The following is a 22,282-nucleotide window of genomic DNA, read 5'->3' as shown; positions in this document are numbered from 1 at the left end:
AAAAGGAAGAAATCAGGCAAAAACACCAGGAGACGTATGTGGATAAACAAAGAACTCCTGGCTAAAATCAAATACAAAAGGGGAATACACAAGGCATGGAAGCAGGGACCGGTAACCTGGGATGATTACAGGGAAGTTGCTCGTGTACTCAGAGACCAGGTTAGAAAAGCTAAGGCCCTGACAGAGTCAAATCTGGCCAGCGATATTAGAAATAATAGAAAAGGCTTTATAGGTATGTGAGAGAGAAAAGGAAAACGAGAGAGAATGTAGCGCCTCTCCGGAAGGATACAGGTGACCTGGTTGCTGAGGACATGGAGAAGGCTGAAATTTTCAACAACTTCTTTGCCTCAGTCTTCACTGGCAACCACTCGAACCACACCATCCAAATCACAGAGGATTCTGGATGGGTCTGGGAGAATGAAGAACCACCCAGGGTAGGAGTAGATCAGGTCCGGGAACACCTAGAGAACCTGAAGGTGCACAAGTCCATGGGACCTGATGAGATACATCCATGGGTCCTGAAGGAACTGGCGGCTGAAGTTGCTAGGCCACTAGCCATCATATTTGAGAGGTCCTGGCAGTCTGGTGAGGTTCCTACAGATTGGAAAAGGGCGAACATAACCCCCATCTTCAAAGACGGGGCCAAGGACAACCCGGGAAACTACAGACCAGTCAGCCTTACCTCTGTGCCAGGTAAAATCATGGAACAGATTCTCCTGGGAGCTGTACTAAGGCACATAAAAAATAACCAAGTGGTGGGTGACAGCCAACATGGCTTCACTAGGGGCAAGTCGTGCCTGACTAATTTAGTGGCCTTCTACGACAAAGCTACAGCTCTGGTTGACATGGGTAAAGCAATGGATGTCATTTTCCTGGACTTGTGCAAGGCATTTGACACTGTCCCACATGACATCCTTGTCTCTAAAATGGTGAGACATGGATTTGACAGATGGACCACTCGGTGGATAAAGAACTGGCTGGATGGTTGCACTCAAAGAGTTGTGGTCAATGGCTCAATGTCTACATGGAGACCAGTGTCAAGCGGTGTCCCTCAGGGGTCTGTTCTGGGTCCAGTGCTGTTCAACATCTTTGTCAGTGACATGGATGACGGCATTGAGTGCACCCTCAGTAAGTTTGCCAATGACACCAAGTTGTGTGGTGCCGTGGACTCACTTGAGGGAAGAGATGCCATCCAGAGGGACCTTGATAGGCTTGAGAATTGGGCCAGTGCAAACTGCATGAGCTTCAACAAGTCAAAATGCAAGGTCCTTCACCTGGTTCGGGCCAATCCTAGGCACAAATAGAAACTGGGCACAGAGTGGGTTGAGAGTAGCCCTGAAGAGAAGGATTTGGGGGTGTTTATAGATGAGAAGCTCAACATGAGCCGGCAGTGCGCTCATGCGGCCCAGAAGGCCAACTGCATCCTGGGATGTATCAAGAGAAGCGTGGTCAGCAGGTCAAGAGAGATGATTCTCCCCCTCTACTCTGCTCTTGTGAGACCCCACCGCAAATACTGTGTCCAGTTCTGGTGTCCCCACCATAAGAGAGACATAGATCTGTTGGAGCATGTTCAGAGGAGGGCCACAAAGATGATCCAGGGGCACCTTTGCTACGAGGCTGAGATTGTTCAGCCTTGAAAAGAGAAGACTTTGGGGGGACTTAATAGCTGCCTTCCAATACCTGAAGGGAACCTACAGGAAGGCTGGGGAGGGACTTTTTACAAGAGTGTCCACTGATAGGACAAGGGGAAATGGGTTTAAGTTGGAGAACAGATTTAGATTAGATCTTAGGAAGAAATTCTTCAGTACGAGGGTGGTAAAACTTCGGAATAAATTGCCCAGAGAAGTTGTGGATGTCCCCTCCCTGGAGGTGTTCAAGGCCAGGCTGGACAGAGCCTTGAGTAGCCTGATCTAGTTGAGAGGCGTCCCTGCCCATGGCAGTGAGGTTGGATTAGATGATCTCAGGTCCCTTCCAGCCTATGCCACTCTATGATTCCTCCGAAGATTTCCACCTTTATTATTCACAACTTTTTAATGTAGAAGCACCTGTGGGCATCATGGTACACTTGCTGTTCTCAGGGCTAATATAGGTAATTGATAAAAACAGTCAATTGCATCACTCTACATACACCTGTGTAGCCTGTGACATGCTTTAAGGCCTGAGGTAATGAAAGATGAAAGTTTGATGTAATTGGTTACTATAGTGTTTGTGACTGTCAAAATGTCTGAGTAGGTAACAATTGTTGGTTACAGCATATTACTCAGCTAACAGTCACAAAAGTGTTCTGTGTGAACTGCTGCTGAGTGATATTTTAGGTAAGTTTTTGAGAAGAATAGCGTATTACATGTTTACTGATGCAGATGTGGGATATTTGTTGCGTTTACTTTATCTGTTGATTTTATCATTGCTTTTTAAAATGATAAAAAAAAAATCAGTGTTTTGTGTTTTGAGAGCTTTAAAAGATGCTTGGAAATTCTAGACATATATAGAAAGTGCTCTTAATCAGTAAGCATTCATGTACAGTAATTCTGTGGAAATACACTGCTGTCATTCTTGCAGCAGAAATAAAACATGTTTGGAAACAAGACTCCAGTGTTCTTTGCAGCTTGATTTGTGCTCCCACTTGTTTGATATGCACACTGCGCTGAAGGCCAAAGGTCTGTCTCTAATACCCATCTTGGATTAGTTTATAATCGTGGGTACATTTTTGTCATTGATCAGTAAGCATGTGTTTATTACAACTGAGTTTTGTGTACTGCTTCCCCAGTGAGAGTAACACTTCTCTAGTCTTCCTTTACCAGATATTAACTTTATGTCATAAAAGACGTCAGAACAGAATTTTTTTTTCAGACACAGACTTCCATTGGAGCTAGTTGATGGGTTCATAAAGTTTTGCAAGGGACAGGCTGATGAAGAGATGACATCTTTCACATTTCTTCTTTATTGAGAGTAATGACAGATCAAGTGAATGGTTAGACATTGGAAAAAAGCACATTATCCAGGACGTGCTGTGGTGCAGAGACACCTGGTGACAAAGAATCTCAACTACACTGCACAGTTCACTTCCAAGAGCAACAGGTTAGTTAAATACAGCTCTGCACTGAACTGGCTTGTAAAGTCTACCTTGTAATGCCACACCTACGTTAAACTTCTGCCTCTGCTGCTTTCCGAGGGTGAGATGGAAGACAATAGTAATGCTTAAGAGACTGTCTGGCCTCAATGACTCCACCCAGTCACGTAAGCGACTTTGTCTCAGTCCGAGGGTCATAGGGCACAGCTCTTCCAGAGTACCAGACTTGAGCTATAGAACATACTTTAAATGAGCTTAGTTCTGGCCTGTGGATAAGCCATTGCATTTCGACACAATTGGTCTGTTCAGCGCAAGTATTTGCTATTCATGTAGGTGTGATCAGAGTATTAGAAATGTTGGAATGCAAATCAGATGACTGTCGTTGGAGTGTATAGATCCTTTGCAGGTAGGATACGCAAAATGCTCAGTTTACTAGTCCATTAGATGCCTCTAGTTAAATTTGAAAATGCTTATAAACTTTCATGTTTACGGGTTCTGATCATGGGGAAAATAATTGCCTTTTCAGTATGCATTCATGAAGAGGAAGCATGCAGCTGCAGATTTCCAGTCAGCCTGGTAGGGTTATATAGGGTGTATCTATCAGATTGTACTGACTGTATAAAACCTTCTAAGGAAAAGGCAAGGCTTGAAAATACTTGTCAGGTATTAGATTACTTTTAAAATAAAGGTCTTCATGGGATGCAGGATACCCTAAATTTGAGATTTCAGGTATGGAGAAGTTTCTTATGGTACTTCCTAGGACTATTAAGTAAGAATATGCAGGGGATTGGAGAGGGGAGTGGTTTTCAGATACTGGCAGCAGACGATATTCTGATCCTCTATGTGTGTGTGCAATAATTTGACTGGAAAAGGAGAATGGAAAAGAAACACCTCAAAGAGTGTTGTCGTGGTGAAAATACTGAGTCTTTCCCAAAACAAGCAGAACAGCATTTAGATAAAACATAAAGATTACTACAAGAAAAATATACAGAAGTATAACAAACAGTTTTATAACTTTTTTTATTAATATGTTTCCTTTAAAGGAAGTTTGCAAATGGGCATACTTTTTAATCACTTTTGTTACTGTTACACTGTGAGAATTTATAGGGTAAGGTACACAGATGAGAATGGGGCAAACCCTTATGGTGAATGTCTGTGAAATGCCAACTTATAGGGATGAGATTGTAGATTTTAGTGTCCTTACATAAGTTTGTTCTTTTACTAGTAACAATCTGATGCCTTTGTCCTGTTATTGTTGCCTTTAAATATGAAGTAATCTATATTTAAATTCATCATGCTCTTTCTGTTGAATTAATATTTAAAATAAAGTAGTGCTTTTACCTTCTTAGTTAAAAGCTAGATAAAATGTTCTTGATAGCTGCCAGACATTCTATTCTTGTTGTGTGTTGGGCAGAAGAAAAATACAGAGCATAATGGCTGTAAAAAGCAGCAGTATTCCCAGAGAACGTTTTGAATATTACCAAGATGCAACTAGAGTGATTTGGGAAGCTACCATCATTTCTGAAAGTATCACATTCCACAAATAATGGAATGTGATAATGAACTGTATCCTGGGCTGCATCCAAAGAAGCGTGGCCAGCAGGTTGATGGAGGTGATTCTGCCCCTCTACTCTGCTCTCGTGAGACCCCACCTGGAATACTGCATTCAGCTCTGGAGTCCCCAGCAGAAGAAGGACATGGAGCTGCTGGAGCCAGTCCAGAGGAGGGCCACAAAGATGATCCGAGGGCTGGAGCACCTCTTCTATGAAGACAGGCTGAGAGAGTTGGGGCTGTTCAGCCTAGGGAAGAGAAGGCTCCGGGATGGTCTTGTTGCAGCCTTCCAGTACCTAAAGGGGGCCTACAGGAAAGCTGAAGAGGGATTTTTTACAAGGATATATGGTGATAAGACAAGGGGAAATGGCTTTAAACTGAAGGACGGTAGATTTACATTGGATATAAGGAAGAAATTGTTTACATTGAGGGTGATGAGGCACTGGAACAGGTTGCCCAGAGTTGTGGCTGCCCCATCCCTATAAGTGTTCAAGGCCAGGCTGGATGAGGCTTTGAGCAACCTGGTGTAGTGGAGAATGTCTTTGCCCATGGCAAGGGGGTTGGAACTAGATGATCTTTGAGGTCCCTTCCAACCCTAACCATTCTATGAACTTAATGACCAGTAATGTAGATTGCAAAATTATAATGGCAATATGTAGTTATTCCACATGCTTGTTGAAAATAAGATAAAAACAAATCTTGAATTGTACAGGATAGATGTCTGTTAATAGCTCTCTGTACTTTCCCACATCCTAGTATTACCTTGCTACAATCATCACGTGAGAATTGTTTTTTTTTCATAAAAACTAAGATAAAACACTAAATCTTCTTTGAGTTTAGGTTTGTGTTGGCTTTTTTTTTGACATCCATTTGCAAGTAAGTTTGGCTTAGCTTCAGGTTACTTCTTTTTCAGTACAGAAAAAGACATGATTACATTTTAAATCTATACTTGCATGTAGTTCTAAAAATCATTTTATCTTGATTTTCTTTCTGATGGGAAACAATTTTGAGTGAAAATACAGTTGCTTAGTGCAGAGGGCAATTAGCACTTATTACGAAGTTTGAAATAGCTGTGCAAGTTAGTAATTGGAAGTGATGGTGAAGGTTAACTAGTTAGCACTATCTCCGCTGTCTTTGAGTGGTGCACTCCACATTCAAAAGGAAAAATAATTGAAGAATTGTTTTTCCAAAGTAGACTGCTTTCTGTAGGGCAGAGTATATATATAACAACATTGTTAACTGATATGGAATTACACAAAGTTCTAAGGCACACACAACCTTTGCCAATATATATAAGAATTGTCTCTGTGCTCTCATTGGGACGAATTTCACAATGACAGACATTCTGTTCAGTGTCAAGACAGATGTCTTGGGCTTGGATGGTGTTACCTTCACAAATGAATCCTTGCTGTTCTCACACAATGCATGAATTGACATCAATTGTTTGCCATTTGTCTCCATTTTTCCGGGTCCATACTCTATGCTCTAGAGGATAGAGTATAGTTCCGTTGTGATTTAATTTTAATGCAATGATGGGGTGTATCGTGAATACTGAAGCATTGTATATAGTTAGCACATAGGCTGTGGCTGTGCTGGTGGTGGAGTCATAAGTGAAATTTACTAAGTCAAAGTCAATTGCATTGTCCCAAATCACTTTCCTAATTTTAGTGGGTAAGGTGTCTTCTTCACCTTCCCTTGTAATTGAGGCGGTTATTGATTGTAAAAGCTATTGGTTAGTTCCCAAAGCCAATAGGGAAAATCTCCAATTTATTCAAGTCACCGATTGTAGTGACTAGTTTGTTCATCAATACTTCAGAATCCATGATATTTAGAACTCCTAATCCTGTTCTGAGGGTTGTTGCTGGAGTATTGCCCCATGCTGCTTGTATTGTGTATTGAATGAAAGCTCAAGACCATGGTAGAGTAAAATGTAGAATAATATTTAAAACTAATATTAATATGCCCTGTATACAGTCAATGTTTGTGTAGGTGTATCCACTTGTCCATGTGCAGATCATTCAAAGTACCTGTAAAAGAAAAAGAAAAACACGCGCTCGGTTGCTAATACAACCGGCAAATGTTAGTTAAAATGTTCTGAGCAATGCCAGCAGGTAGTGGTGTGCCTTTGTGGTTACCACTTCTCTGCTCGCACCAGAGACAACAGGTCTTTGTGGCAATGGGAACCATGTTCACTGAACTCCCATTCTACACAGATAGGGTCCATCAGGTGGATGAAACCGAGTTGTTGAAATAATCTCAGTCCTTTTATCAGGACTTCTAACGCATCTCCATGCTGGTTGGTCCAGTCCCATGATCTGCCTTTTTTGAGCAAATCATACAAGGGACGAGGAACAATGGAAAAACTGGGGATGCATTTACGCCAGTAACTTAAAGTTCCCAGGGTTTGCTGCAGCTCTTTTTTGTTGGAAGGATTTTGTCCATGCTCTGTTTTTTCCAGAGTGTCCGGAGGGATAGAAGTAGCTCCTTGAATTCGAGTCACTAATTCTGCGATGTTTGGTACGGCTGCTGTTAGAGGCGCAGTGTTGGCATTTAATTGCCTGTAACCAATGGTGAGCCTCCACTGTCCGTTTGGCTTTTCAAGCGGCCAGACAGGAGAGTTGTAGGGGGAGTGAGTGTGAGTAATAATAGCTCTATTTAGAATCCATATCTAGTGCACATAACACAGTTGATGTCCCACACACTATGGGCATCCCCAAACCTATTCCGGCATTGTGAAACTCGAGTGACTATAGTCACGGGGTGGATTATGTGGGAAAATGACTGAAATTGGAGGGGAATGGAAGAATATTGTTCCCCAGAATTCAGCTAATATTAGAACAGCTCTGAGATGAAGCACAGCTGCTGCTCCCAAGAACAAACAAGGCCTCAATATCCTTGAAATGGAGAGCAGAGTGATATGAGGGCATCATGGCTCATCCCTATTATCGGGGATAAGAAATAACAAACAAGGCCTACGCAATACCCTTGAAATGGGGAGTAGAGTGGTACGGAGGTGTCATGGCTCATCCCTGTTCTCAGGGATGAGAGGCGCCTGGTAAAGATAACCATAAAAATGCCATCAAGAGAAACGAATCACAACCGCTGCCCCAGCAGTGATGGCGAAATTGTGTCCTTCAGCTACTAAGTCACACCTCCATCCGCCTCCGAGCTGCGACCACCCCTCAAACGAGCAATTTACACCAATTCTAATTTGTCAACACCCCTCACGAGAGAAATTTACACCAATCCTAATAAAAGTTATGTATGACTAGAGTCACTCGAGCTCCACCTAAAAGATATGAAAAAAGTATAAAATGGCAGCAAACAAAAGGGATGTTAGGGAGAAGCCCCCCCACTGGAACGTCTGGGATCAGTCAACGGGCTGAACCTCTCTTCTCCCCCCCATAGGGACACCTATTGGGTAAGAACTCTGTTATGTGCACTTACTTAATCACTTACTAACATCTTGCTAGCTATTTAGTATTATCACTGATCAGTAATTGTTTTATATTATCACTGCAGTATTTCAATTAGAGTTGTTTTTGTAGTCAGTCACTATCAGCGGCTATCCTCGAACCTGTATTCTGTCACAAATAAAATATATATGTATGTTTCCGAAAACTTTTGAATTGTTATAAGGAATTTGGCCCATAGTACTGCTAGTGGCGATCCCTAATAAGTGGGCGAACCACCCTCCGATTCACTGAGCTGCCAAGGGAAGGCAGGGGGAATAGGACCCAAGGGTCTCGCCTGACTTGGGACACTGATCGACTGGTCTTTTGACCTAAGAACGTGACAGTAAAATTGGCATAGTTGGCAGGATAGCCATGGATAAACTGCTACAAAAACATAAATGTGCCCCTTCCCCCGCTGGGAAGGAGTGGGCTCAAAAGTATTGGAGGGATAAAAAGAAAGTGGTAGAATGCATTGAAAAATGTCAGGCTGAGCAGCAATTTAAAGAGGGTAAAGGAGTTGTCTGTGCAGTGCTTGGAGCCTGTTTGTCTTGTGTACAGCAAGAAGCTAAAGATTTTTCTGTCCCCTCCAAACAAATTGCAGATGTAGAATATACTGCTGTAAAATCAGAAATTGAGACGTTGAAATCATCATTAGCTTTTGAGAGGGAGACAAAAGAAAAACTGGAAAACCAAAATGATAAACTTAAGACTGAAAATTATCATCTTCAATCAGAATTGGACCACCTTAAAACTCTGCTTGCTGCAGCACAGTGCAGAGAGAGAGAGGTGCTGGAAAAACAATCCTCTGTTTCGATCGAACAAGTCCGTAAGTCTGTTCAGTACACAGACGCTGAGACTTGGGACGGAGAAATGACGGGGACCCCTGATCCCAACTCTCAGCCACTTCCTTTAAGACCGTTAATTAAGACCGAAACTGCTGTTGATAACAGTGAAGAAATTCACACCACTGTGCAAACAGTCCCCTGGTCCCCTGCTGAATTGGCAAAACTAAACCAAAAATACTCCAGACATCCCGAGGAGTCAGAAACGGAATACGTGTGGCGAGTCTCCCTTACAGGGGAGTCGGACCCAAGGGTCTCGCCTGACTTGGGAGCTGATAGACTGGTCTTTTGACCTCAAAATGTGACAGTATGAAACATGCTGATGTGATAATACCACTTCTAGAAGCTGTCCAACTTCCATCGGCAGTAGCAATTACGCATTGCAGATGCAAGGTAACACGGACAGGGAAATGGGGAACAAATTAGCTGATCATGAGGCCGAGCGGGCTGCGGAACAAGGTGAGGTATTAACTTTGATTCCTGAGAAATCTTTGCCACTACGTGAGTCAGTTAAAGACGACGAAAAAGATCAGAAATTAATTAATGACTTAAAGGCAGAGATTAGCTCATCAGGATGGGCAATGTTAAAAGACAAGAGAATAACAATTCCCTTTAAGATATTATGGAAATTGATAAAACCCAAAGATGACAAAACCCATTGGGGAACTGAAGGTTTGTAGGATTCCCTCACTAAACAGATAGTGACCAGGAACTTATTCCAAACTATGAAAAATGTAGTTGGAAGGTGTGAAATATGTTTAAAAAATAACTCAAAAGTAGAAAATCCTGTCAAATTTGGAAATACTGATAAGGGAAACATGCCAGGTCAAAACTGGCAAATAGATTTTTCAGAGCTCTCCAGAAAAGGGGGGTTTAGGTATTTGTTAGTCTGAACTGATACCTATTCTGGATGGCCTGAAGCCTTCCCATGTAGAACAAAGTTTGAGAAGTAACAAAGGCTCTGTTAAGAGAAATCGTTCCCAGATTTGGAGTACCAGACGTGATGTCCTCTGACATGGGGTCACATTTCATGTCACAAATAGTTCAGCAAGTCAGTAAATTTTCAGAGATTGACTGGAAATGACATACAGCTTCCCGCCCGCAAGCTAGTGGACAGGTGGAAAAGATGAATCGTGACAAAAACACAGCTAAGCAAAACCTGCGAAGAAACCAACTTGAAATGGGATCAAGCCCTCCCGATTGCGTTAGTAAGACTTGGAGCTAAACCACGAACTAAAGAGAAACTGAGTCCTTTTGAAATCTTACACGGGAGACCGTATCAAACCAGATATTTAGGGCAAGATCTCACCCAAGTGGGGGAAATTAGTTTGCAGCAATATCTAATACTATTAGGGCAACAATTGCAAGAAGTCAATAAACTAGTGCTGTCTGCACGAGCGTGGGGTCTAGATTCTCCACTACATCCTTTGAACCCAGGGGACTGGGTCTGTGTTAAAAATATTTCAGGTGATCCTCTGGAAGGAAAATGGAGCTGCCCTTTTCAAGTTCCGCTCACGGCCTACACTGCGATTAAACTTGAGAAACACACTGCGTGGATCCAGTATTCAAGAATCAAGAAAGCACCTGGTGGACCATGGAAATCCCAGCTCACAGGACCAACATCTGTAAGACTGATCCACAATTAATACTGCTGTGTTTTGGTTTAGGATGGGTAACTGCCTGCACTCCCTGCTGGCCCTTGAACAAAACAGACTAATTCGTTTCGGGTCTCCAGTGGTAGTGGAAAGAGCCAAAAGATACAAGTACATCCTACTTGTGATGTTTATACTTGCGCAGACATTTCGTTCCCTCAGAATTGTTCTCTGTGGAGACCCCCCAAACAGGATAATTCCAAAGCACCATGGCAGGGATTAGATTTTGCATTGTGTACTAACTCGAGGAAATGTACTGTTGCATCGAACGGCCCTCTAAACATAGGGCTTTAAACTAGATGTGAAGGGGGAGGGGGGTAGTATCAAGAATGATAAAGACATGCTGGAAGTACCTGAAGAACAGAAGAAGGGAATTCCAGCCGCTCCAGCCAGGAAGTCAGGTTCATCTGGGGCCCAACTTAAATGCCTTTATGCCAATGCGCGCAGCATGGGGAATAAGCAAGAGGAGTTAGAAGTGTGTGCGCGCCTGTTGGGATATGATCTTATTGGCATCACGGAGACGTGGTGGGATGAATCCTATGACTGGAGGAATCTGCGGCTGATACCCGGGATAGTAAGAGCCTAATGAGGTGGTCAAAAACTCTGGAATCTGCCTGGGAGGATTCTCGATCAGATCCTTGAGCAAATGGCTTCCACTAAAGATGAAAAATCCTCTCGGGTAGCTTCCATAAAGGAGTCTGAGGCTGCTACCCAGGATATAAAGAGCTTAAAGCAGTGGTCAAAAACACTGGGATCTGCCAGGGAGAAGCCAAAGATGGATACTGGAGCAGGGAGCTTCCTGAACGCTGACAAATTTTCTTGGGTAGCTTCCCTGTAGGAGTCTGGGGCTGCAACCCAGGATATCAAGAGTCTAAGGAAGAGGTCAGAAACTCTGGGATCTGTCTAGGAGGAGTCTCGGGTGGATCCTGGAGCAGAGAGCTTCCCCTAAAGATGAAATATCTTGTTTGGTATCTTCCCTGGAGGAGTCTGGGGCTGCCACAGAGGACACCAAGAGTCTAAAGAAGAGGTCAACAACTCTGGGATCTACCTGGGAGGAGTCTTGAGTGAATACTGGAGCAGACAACTTCCTAAAACACGTGGTGGTGAAAACATGGAAAATCTGTGGACTGGAGCAAGAATTGCAGTGTTTTAAATACACACCCCATAGATGTCATTAGTGATGAGATGATTATTTCTTTTTTCACACAGTTTTAAGGATGTGAAACCTTTCACTTTTACTGCTCAGGTAGTTCTACTAGTAGAAACTGAAAAGGTTAATGCTATTAAGAAAAGGTAGTAACAAGATATAACAGTTAAGAACTAGATATGAAAGTAACTGTGCAAGAGACAAAATGCTTTTCAAAACCTCCAAGTATTTCTGTGGTGGGTTGACAGGAGTGACAGTGGGGAGGGAAAAGGGAGAGTTGTGGGAAATGTGAACGTGTGTGTGGAAACCAAACATTTAGATTTCAAGTGTCAACACTTAACACCGCTTCCTTTAGAGCAGCAATTATAGAATTACTGGCTTTTTTAGAAACTTTGCCAATACAAGAACTGGCTTTGCTGGCATCATGCAAAGTAGTATGTACTAAGGCTGCAGCTTCTGGATTGTTTGATGTCCTTACCCTTTTACAAAGGACACTTGTCTCCCCATTCTTTCAGGGTAACTCGCGCAGCTAGGACACCTTACCATTTCAGTTGAGGGTTTGCATTTTGCCTGTTGGCACCACACAGTTCTTGTACTACTGAAGAAAAATCTGTGTGTGTCCCCACCTCTAAATGGAATCAGTTTCCCATTACTGCAGATTTCAAGACCAGTGCCAAAGCTACAAGGCAACATCCTATCGTACAGATAAGGCAGATAACAGACACACAGGGATGCTCTTCTAACTTTTGAAAAAAAGCATCAAAAGATGTAAATTACTTTTATGAGTATCCCATAACTTATTTTTATAAGCCTACAAAATGCAGCAAGAAAAAAATTAAAGTGTAGTTCTTTAATACACTCAGCAATTCTGCAAATATTGGACTGAAGTGTATCAGCTACGTCATGGGCTTTAGTTCCACAATTGTGAGCAATCACAGAGTAGATATGTAGACTCAACGATCTGCAAGAAGATCTATTTAGCTGTCCCAGACCATAAAATGGTGTCCAATCTCCTCTTGACAGCAAAACAGATTGCAGACATGACCAGTTTCCTGTCTCCCTGTAATTACAGGAAAAGTATTTCCCTGAATATATTTTGAGGAACAAGACCACATCTTGCACTACAAAATCTTTAAACGATTTCAAAACTTCATCCATTCATAATTGTTGTTGTCTTTCTGATTGTCACATCATTCTTGCCAATAGGACCCAAGTGTGAAAGCCCCTGAGGCAGGGGAAAAAAGATTTTTGTCATTCAATGTGGCCTGTTAAAAAATTCCCTCCATTTACTGGTAGTGTTGAGCACGGTATCTCCAAAAATACCTCGAAGCACATTACAGTGCTATTTATCCTGGTACGTACGGTGTCATTAGCACTTCTCTTCTTCCTGTTGTCTTTTTTGGAACAGCCATTGATTTTGCACTCGTAACATGCTTCAGGTGACAAAGCATTCTCTCTCTTCTTCAGCATCTCCATCCAGGGGCAGGTACTGGCCTTTGTTCAGTCCCATCCCTGAGACACAGTGGCTGTTGAATAAAAACATCTGGTTTAGTTACTTCTTGCAGTTTTATGAACTGTACTGTTAAATGGAAAGTGAGTGCACGTAATCTGTACCACAGTGTCTGTATCCCCTTCCTTTCCCTTTCCTCAGCAGGAGGTCGGTGCATTCATTTTCGTCACACTAGTGTGGCATACAGAATGAAATGCAACCACTGGCTGAAGGCCTGTAGGCTTTTCTCATTTTCATTTTCAAGTTTTACCAAGAAACAGGACAAACCAGTCTGCCCTGAACTTTGGAACGGAAGAATTTAGCCATTGCTCTGTACCAGAACAATGTTAATTTGTGTTTAATGTTCTGGGTTGATCACGGTGGCTTAATTATCTCAGTACAGACAGCACCCATCCTTATGCAGTAACAGTCCTCACTGAGCAAGGTGATGAAGGAATTCTCCTGCTGATACTGGGGGAGAAAGTAGAACTAATTGTTTCATGCTGCTTACATACTAGATTTAAAAAGAGTGTCATGCTGCATGTACAGACTTGTCTTCTTTTCCAGTTTATGGATATTGTGCGCAAAGGGAGTAGAAAGGAGGACTTAGAAGGTTGTGCTTCATTTGCACCTTTGCTCTTCAGTCTGACTAGAGTCCAGCCTTTTTACAGCCTTCTGAATATGCCTTGGAATGACTGACTGCGTGGTGATACTCACCCTTGTCCAACTCTGTAATAGCCAGGTGGACAGCCACAAAGGTAACCACCTTCAGTGTTGGAACAAACATAATTGCAGGGGTTCTTGGTAGAAGAACACTCATTCACATCATGGCATGCACTGCAGAATTGGTCATACGAGAATCCAGATGGGCAGGCACACTTGTAACTTCCAAGTGTGTTGTAGCAAGAAGCAGAACCGCACACTCCAATCCGTGAGGATTGGAGCATTCATTTTCATCTAGTAAGCAAACAAAAGTATGTTGGTATCTTCTAATCTGATAGACATCAGCCAAGCATGACGTAGCTAACAAATCAGCGTATCTGTAAGTCTTAGGGCTCTGCTACATCCTTGACCTCATTATCGCAGAGAGACTTGGTTTCTGATGAAAAATCCCATTGGCAAAGGTCCCAAACACACATCGCTGGGCTGTAAAGGTACTTTAGAATAATGTTTCTGTTAACCCTATATTGACTTAATGCTCCTCCTTCCTTCAAGGTACATCTCCTGTTTTGCTTAGGGTTCCTCTTTCCCCTGGCAGGGTACGCTCCTACCATATAAGGTCCACGGCGGAGAAATGAGCTGGGAACTCCAGTCATACTCCAACCGTGACAGTGTTCCTGGGCATCTAGCGATGGGGCAAAGCACATGCTTGTAGTGGAAACTGCAGGCTCTGTAAGGGGAAAGAATCTGAACAGCCAACAAAAGAAAAGAGAAAAGGAAGCATCGTCTTCACCTTCTGGGTGTTGAATTAAGATACAGAGAAGACAACTCCTCCAGTCAGTATCAGTGACTTGGTTCGAAGCTATATTGTGAAAAATTAATGAGGAAAGTAGCTTGTTGTGTGGAAGATCATGCTTTTGATAGTTGGCACATATTGCCTTTTTTATTCACCTTACCCAGGTACTGTTTCCCTGTAGGTGTTTTCCCCTCCAATACCATTAGCTCATGCTTTACCATTCTTGCCTGCAGTTACCAGGAGACACATTCTTTTGAGAACTAGCTATAATATTCAGAGACTGTAGCTGGTTTGGGGTTTTGTGGGAGTTGTTTGTTGAGTGTTCCTCTCGCTCCCACCCTAGTCCTCTGCTTTCTTTGCTGTAGAGCAGTATTAAGTAAGGTGGCGGGGACTTCAGAAAAACTACCTGGTGTGCTACTTACTGTAAAATGGGTATAAAAAACTAATGTGTATGTATCAGGTCAGGACAGTAAGATCAGTCTATAAGAAATGTATGGCAGTGCTCACAGCCATCCTCTGATTATGACACCATTAACAGAGAACCATGAAAGCAAACTTGAAAAGGTAAATATGTTGTTATGGTTCCTTGTGAATGGTACAGGATGGAGTCATCTGGGTGTGTGTTGGTTTTTATTAAAAAAACATCTCCTACATTTCATTTGGTATGGAAGTTAGCTTAACTCAAGAAACACAGAAAGAAATGATGGATTGAATGAGCTAAATCTACAATAAAACCGCTGAACTCATTAATTTGTCCCTGTTTCCTGCTCAAAGAACTAATGTTGGCCTTAAGACTGTATCTTGGAAGTAGGAAACCCTTAATAGTTATGTTGACATTTTTCTCCCCATTCACTATAGATTCTGTTCTGCTGCACTCTCAAATTGCTAATGATAGTGAATGATTCTTACTGATAAGAGGTGGGATTTTTTTTCTTTCCCCAGCAGAGGTATTTACGTTGATTCTTTCAGGAATTTAATGAACATTTTTCCACCTTGCTAAGATGCAGATTTTTCTGAGAAGGGAGTCAGAATTTAGGCCTTACTTGGAAAACTCCTTGTCACACAGAGTTTCCACAGAACGAGTATGATTTCTTGTTACCTTATGTCACTGATTTATATTTGGAGTAAAAAGTGTATGGAAGGAGGAGGAGAGAGGAAAAAAAGATTTGTGTCTGCATACCCTTTGTCCTGCCTGTTCTTGTCCTTGGCCCTACACTTGTCATTACAAACACTGTGACACCTCTACTGTTTAAATGTATTCTCTGCTGTCTGTCTCCTTACCAACACATTGATTCCACTGGTAATGCTGAATATATCCTTGTGGGCATCCACATCTGTATCCACCCAGGATGTTCTGACAGCCATGCTGGCACCTGTGGTTTCCATCACATTCATCCACATCTTTGCAATTGGGAGAGAAGTAGAACATGAAAGAACACATGATTACACATGTTGCCAAACATGTTACTCACTTTGATCATAATCATTGAAACACCGGTTATTTATGACAGAGGAATACTGCTGCAAGATGGAAGCACCATTCAGGTTAGTCTTTCGGAAAGCCTGAAAGTCAATTAATGTAGTGTTCTACCTATCAATAATCCAGTTGGAGCTTTTGAGCCTTTATATTGCTTAGATTGGGAGTAAGAAACACTAGTCCTGGTAATCCCACATGATGTTGCTCTGATGTAATGTTTAGAATCTGAATGGTTTTTTATTTCAGTTTTCAAACCAACTGTGTAGGACTAAGCTTTCAGTTTCCTAGAGCATATTGAAATGTTTCAATGTGAGGAATAAATACAAAATTTGGATGTAAGTGCTTACTTTTGCAATTAAAAAGAAAAAGCCATCTAAAAAGTCTCTGAGGTACGTGTAAATAAACGAGAAAACCACAAAGAAAAAACAAAATGTAAAACCTCACTCATCTGAAATAGTGTCTGCTACAAGAAGTGGATTGCAGGCAGCCTAATGTGTCAGGTACAGCTTACAGTTCTAGTAGAAAATAAAAAGTCATGCATGGTATCTCAGATTCCAAGTTACACTCTAGTTGTTCACAGTTTGAAACAAATTTAAAGGAACTGTGATGTCCCAAAGCCTGAGGTACAGAAAACCATCATGCCAGGAACTGAAAGCTGTTGTTTTATCAGTAATGACATATAGAGCAGTTCTGATATGCTAGTTGCATACGTATCTCGTGAATGCTTTGATATGTATACTTCAGTGTTTTGTTTCGTAGGTGGTGTGTAAAGTACACAGTAAGAATGCATCTAATTTATGAGAACACAGTAATCTGACAGAAGAGAATGCTTTCTAAAACTTCTGGCTGTGTATATTCTGCACTGTTACTCTAGAAACAGGCTCTGGATATCCATTCCTGTTTTAAATGCTGTATCAAGACAGCTGACATTTTGAGATGCCATAAATTTGTGCACGTATACCTCTGCATTTCTAATGCTCAGCAGCCAGATGGCTGCAGTACTGCCTTTTATATTCTTCTTTGCTCAATATCTGAGGCCCACTGAATAATGTGGAGCTCTCAAACAGAGATGTCCTGACTGGAGCTCCCTTTTGGGCCAACAGAAAGAGATGAAACTCAATAATATAATTTGTATTTTAACTGTAGTGAATTACCCTTCTGAATGTGTATCTCTATGGTAGAAGACTTACAGTATGTAAATTAGAATCTAATCTTAGATGCCCTCAGGTGGATAACTGTATTTAGCTGAAATAAAAGTTGTAGAGAGATTCTGTTTAGACTGTATGAAAATGAAAAAGAAGAAACAACTAGACTTTTAGATGCATCAACTCACGTCAAGTTGAAATGGCAGTCTGGAAACTGTTGTCAATAGCTCAGCTAAAACGTAACTTTTTATTCTAATTTACGTGACAATTACTTAGGCAGTATGTTCTTACATATGATTATGCTTAAAATTATGCAAATACATTCCTATTTCTTTTTGGTATTTACTTTTACTATGGCTGGTGCTCTGTTTTAGCTGTCTTTGACATCATAAGATTCAGTAGACACAGAAGGAAGGATTTGCATCATAATAAATTTGACCTTCTTGAGTTACCTTCACAGTTTAACCCAGTTGAATCCAGAGAAAATCCTCTTTGACATTCACAGGTAAAACTTCCAGGAGTGTTCTGGCAAATTCCTTTTGATCCACAAAGCGATGGCTGAGAACCACATTCATTGTTATCTTAAAAATGCAGAGGAAAGAGAAGGTGCTTGATACACCTTCTGGCACCATTTTAGACATGTTCAGATAACATTTCTTAAAAGACTGAAATCCACAGAGGTTTATGTTGAAAACGTAGTTTTTCAAATTTACACGTCAGATAACCTGACGACTCACGCAGAGCTATGAGAAATTAATAAATTGCAAGTGCGAGTTGTAATTCAGTTGAGTGCAAAAGACCAGGTATGTAATTTGCTGAGGGTGGAAAAATGCTGCACTTCCGTATTAGCTGAACTACAACAGTTTCAGTGGGCAAGATTCATACACGTGCTTAAGATCTAAAGACATCTGTATCTATTACAAAAGAAAAGGCAATCTGGTTTTGTTTAACTACATTTTAAATCACATCTTAATACTTCACTCCTTTGCCTCCATCTGGTTATACTTAGAATATAATAACGTGTTATATATGTACAACTGTTGTTCTTATAGCAAAACTGATGCAAGAAAACTAATGTTTTTCTTACCACTACAAGCTGTGTGATGTTGCGTAAAACCAGGTGGACATTTGCATGTGAAGCCTCCAAGGGTGCTGACACAGAGAAACTGACAGTTGTGTTGTTTGGTTTGACATTCATCAAGATCTGAAAGTAAGAGATGGTGTTGTCTTAAGAAAAGTCGACAAAACAGAGGTACATATAGTCTAAATTGGTAAAAATACCACACTTCAAAACTATTTCCTTTTACGTCAAGATGCAACAAAATTAAAAGTTACTGTGTATAACTTTCTTTACCTTTACATGTCTTTCCATCTTCTTGAAGGACGTAGCCCTGAGGACGTGAGCACTGATAGCTCCCTTCTGAGTTCTTGCAGACAAAATTGCACGGTTTAGGAGACTGGGAGCACTCATCAAGATCTAAGGAGAGAAACTGTTAAGTATCTGTTGTGCTGATTTCTTTGTCTGTCTTTGAAGGGTGTTTTCTAAACAGCACTATATTTAAGAGATAAACGTTTGTAGAAAAAGTCCCCAATTCACCTTTGTTCAGAGTTCCTATTTCTTTCTCTATGGATGTGTTGCTGTGGAGTTTCTACGGTGTTGTCACTAGACTAACAAAGTGAGTGTCGTGAAAGAGTAATATACGAGAGTAAGAGTGGCATTTATATTTTCATCTAAGGACTAAGCATTTATTTTTGGGCATACTATGGTATACTTCTATGTGTTAACCAACAGGAAAGTGGGAAAATGTAGACCACGAAGTAATGAGCCGGTTTGTCAATCAAAATGGTTGTACAACTGCAACTGAAATGCTTCTATTTTTGAAATACAAAAACAGAAGCGTGTATTAGGAAAAGAAAGAGATAAAAGAGAGAAAGGGAAAAAACTGCTTTGATACAAAGGTTTACAGAGGTTGATACATCATCATGTACCATTTAAAAAAACAACTGAGGATTAAGAGGCTGAATCTTACTTTATCCTTTCTTTCTCCTTAAAAATGGATCTGAGCTCCAAGTCAAACATCCTTCAAACTTTCATTATTGTTTTCTCTATCAAAACCTTCCTGCTATTTCACTGGGTAATCAGGTTCCAGTTTTGCTCACTCAGAATACAAAACTCATAGAAGTGAATTTTCTTACGGGCAGTTAGAGGACGTCAAAAAATTTTCACCACAATTTAAAAACATACGTTAGCTCCAGCATCCTGTGTGGCAACAGTAACTGCAGAGCACTCAGTGCCACTGTTAGAACAACTCTTGTTGCCTTTGCCATGTATGCAACTATTCAGCACATAAGAGCTTTGGGATCATTTCTAGCTTTTGGTTACTGGTTGGTACCTCCTGCTTTAATCCCAACTCTGAAAATTCTGCACAGCTGTGAGTATTCTGGTTGCAGCTACTGTTGAAAGGTGGTTTTAATTTCTAGTCTCTCAGCAGCACTTAAAAACTGTTCTTTCGCAGGAAATTCTTGAAAGGAACTTCAAAGAGAATTCTGCGTTTTCTTAAATATGTGGGCATATTCTTTTCCCTTTTCCTGCCTCTTTTCATCCCTGCAAATACCTCTTCCATCTGTAGTATAGCCTGGTCCATGTGGACAGAGTTTCTCATGCTGAGTGGTTCCAGGGAGCAGACAGAGCTCACACTGGTTACCCCAGCCCCGGCCTCCATCACAGCAGCACTCAGATTTAGTGACCTCCATCACAGCCGCACTCAGATTTAGTGACAAGATTCCGGCTGCTTGAAGCCATCTGACACATGGTCTGCAAAACTTCAGCCAAGCAAAACCCTTGGCAATTATCTGTAAGGAAGAACTGGAGAGAGTGAGAAGGAGTAGGAGATAAACGTGATCCATCAAGCATTGGATATATTATTCTGGCTCTCTGTCAACGCATGCAAGCACCAGAAGATTATTAGCAACCAGTCTGTGAAGTCTATTTTGACTTAGCCTTTCCGATTTGTTGTGTCTTCTGATAATCCGTTGGCATTCCAAGTGGATTCCAGACATCCCTAACGTTCAGTACCTGCATGAGTTGGATACCACTTTTACTTCTAGGAAAGTTGTGCCCTGGGGCATACCTGGTGAGCTTGACTGAGAGTAAAACAGGCTTCGGGCCAAACCGAGCTTCCACGTCAGCTGCCTGTGCTTGGCTTGCATTTGAACGGTTTACTTGGAGCGGAGTTGGAAGTTTGTTTTACCGGCCAAAGGAGCATGTCTGATCCTCTGTAATTATCCTGATGTGGTTTAAATGACAAAATCCTTAGCACTTAAAAGTACCTATGCACCTCAGTACTTTTTCAGAGGCGGTCCTGGTTTCTGTTGGAGGGAAAAAAAAAAAAGATTTTTATGGCATTACTGATGACCTGTCCCTTTCTAATTCTGTTTTCCTTACTTTTTAAACCTTTTGGTTAATACGTGTTAATCATGAAAGAGGAGCAAAACTTCAGTTATTAAGTTCCTTTGAACAGGCAGCTGAGGAGAGCAGAGATCCCAGCTTTCAGTGCTAATAGCAATGCTAAATTTTGCAGAGATGGTACCTTCCAAATAGGCCATGTCACCCGTCTTACCTGTTAGTTAAAATGGAGACATTGCCAACTATGCTCTGACAGACGCTTATGTTTTTAAGTGAAAGATTTTATTTATTTCCTCTTCAAGCTGAAAGTTAAAATCCCTCAGATCGCTCAGACAGAGTGTTTGTATCAACACCCAGCTGACCTTCTCTTTTGCATTACGAGGAGCAGAATCTGCTTACTTACTTTAAGTGCCCAGTAACTTCCTGTTTACATCAAACAAGCTGTCCTCACCGAAAGTGTCGGTTGTGTGAGACAGCATGTTTGCTGTAGTGATTTGCAACACTCAGCAGATTTCTGTTCTCCTAGATAGGTATATTGTGCAGGTCTTTCTGCACACTATGATTTGAAGAACATAGAATGCTTTGTCCCCAGTCTGAGATGTGGAATAACTTTCAGTGTGAACGGAATATAAAGGTTTGCACAATGTATTTAAAATAATGTAATTCAAGACTTAATGTTTGTGCTTTAATTCTGAAGAAATGCTTTGTTTCTGCCAGACTCGTCTTTCATTGTAATATCTGACCCAGGAAGCCCTAAAGGAAAAGCAGCACTGAGCAAACTAACCCAAAGCGTAATTTCCAGAAAATAATACGAAAATTGTACATTAAATACTAGAAAGCAACAAGGAGCTCCAATCAGGGTATTTCCTTGGCATTAATGACTGGCTGGGGTTAACAGTCTGCGGCATCCTCTTCCCATCTGGTCTTAATCCTTAGGAAATATCCTGCACTTCCAATGTTATTGCTCTGCCATGAAGTCAGCACACTACTGATGACAATTTACAGGGAGGTGGTTTTATTCTACTTACAAAAGCTATTATACAAGTGGTTTTGATACAAGAAGACTAATAAATACACAGTTTCAGTATTGTAAAACACCCTGAAGTATCTGCACTTGAACACTGATCGTGAAAAAGTAAGGTTTTTCAGTTCTATTCGATTTCTAAAACCAGAACAATTAATTTTATAGTGCAAATGACAAGTTTGAACACACCAAAAAGAAAATATAGGTTGACGAATATAAAACCCTTCATCAGCATTTAATGTGAAGGTCTGCCTCAAAACTTTTGAATGTATCTTGCAATTTTTTGAATTGAAGGTACAGAAAATTCAGATACCTAGTTGCAGTACTGTGGTGCTTAAGATCCTATTCTGAATATGCAAACACTTTTTTTTGCTCTGCATCCCAGTTTTGGATCTACCTGAGCTAACTAAATTCTGCTTCTTCTTTAAAAATACCTCTTTTTGTCTGGATAGTGTTGCTCAGTACCATATTTATGTCCTGTGGAATTTAGACACTTCTATGTGAGGCCCCTGATTGCTAGACTCAGCTGACATTCTCTAGATGCTCTTTATTCCTGTCATTATTTACT

The 22,282-nt window shown here is 41.2% G+C and overlaps 1 protein-coding gene and 1 pseudogene across 1 annotated transcript; both read right to left on the bottom strand.

Annotated features, from left to right (window-relative positions):
• LOC104380307 (eukaryotic translation initiation factor 2D-like) overlaps positions 1-22,282 on the bottom strand; it is a 777,252-nt pseudogene that overhangs the window by 622,114 nt on the left and 132,856 nt on the right.
• On the bottom strand, positions 13,153-20,890 carry LOC147526453 (fibrillin-1-like). Its single transcript, XM_086629150.1, is given in 6 exon segments — positions 13,153-13,243; positions 13,924-14,135; positions 14,138-14,163; positions 15,944-16,063; positions 17,737-17,865; positions 20,875-20,890. Coding segments are annotated over 6 exon segments (594 nt in total).

Source organism: Tauraco erythrolophus, chromosome Z, assembly GCF_009769465.1.
Source record: "Tauraco erythrolophus isolate bTauEry1 chromosome Z, bTauEry1.pri, whole genome shotgun sequence".
In the NCBI taxonomy this organism is placed as follows: Eukaryota; Metazoa; Chordata; class Aves; order Musophagiformes; family Musophagidae; genus Tauraco; species Tauraco erythrolophus.
This window is presented reverse-complemented; position numbering and strand designations above follow the sequence as displayed.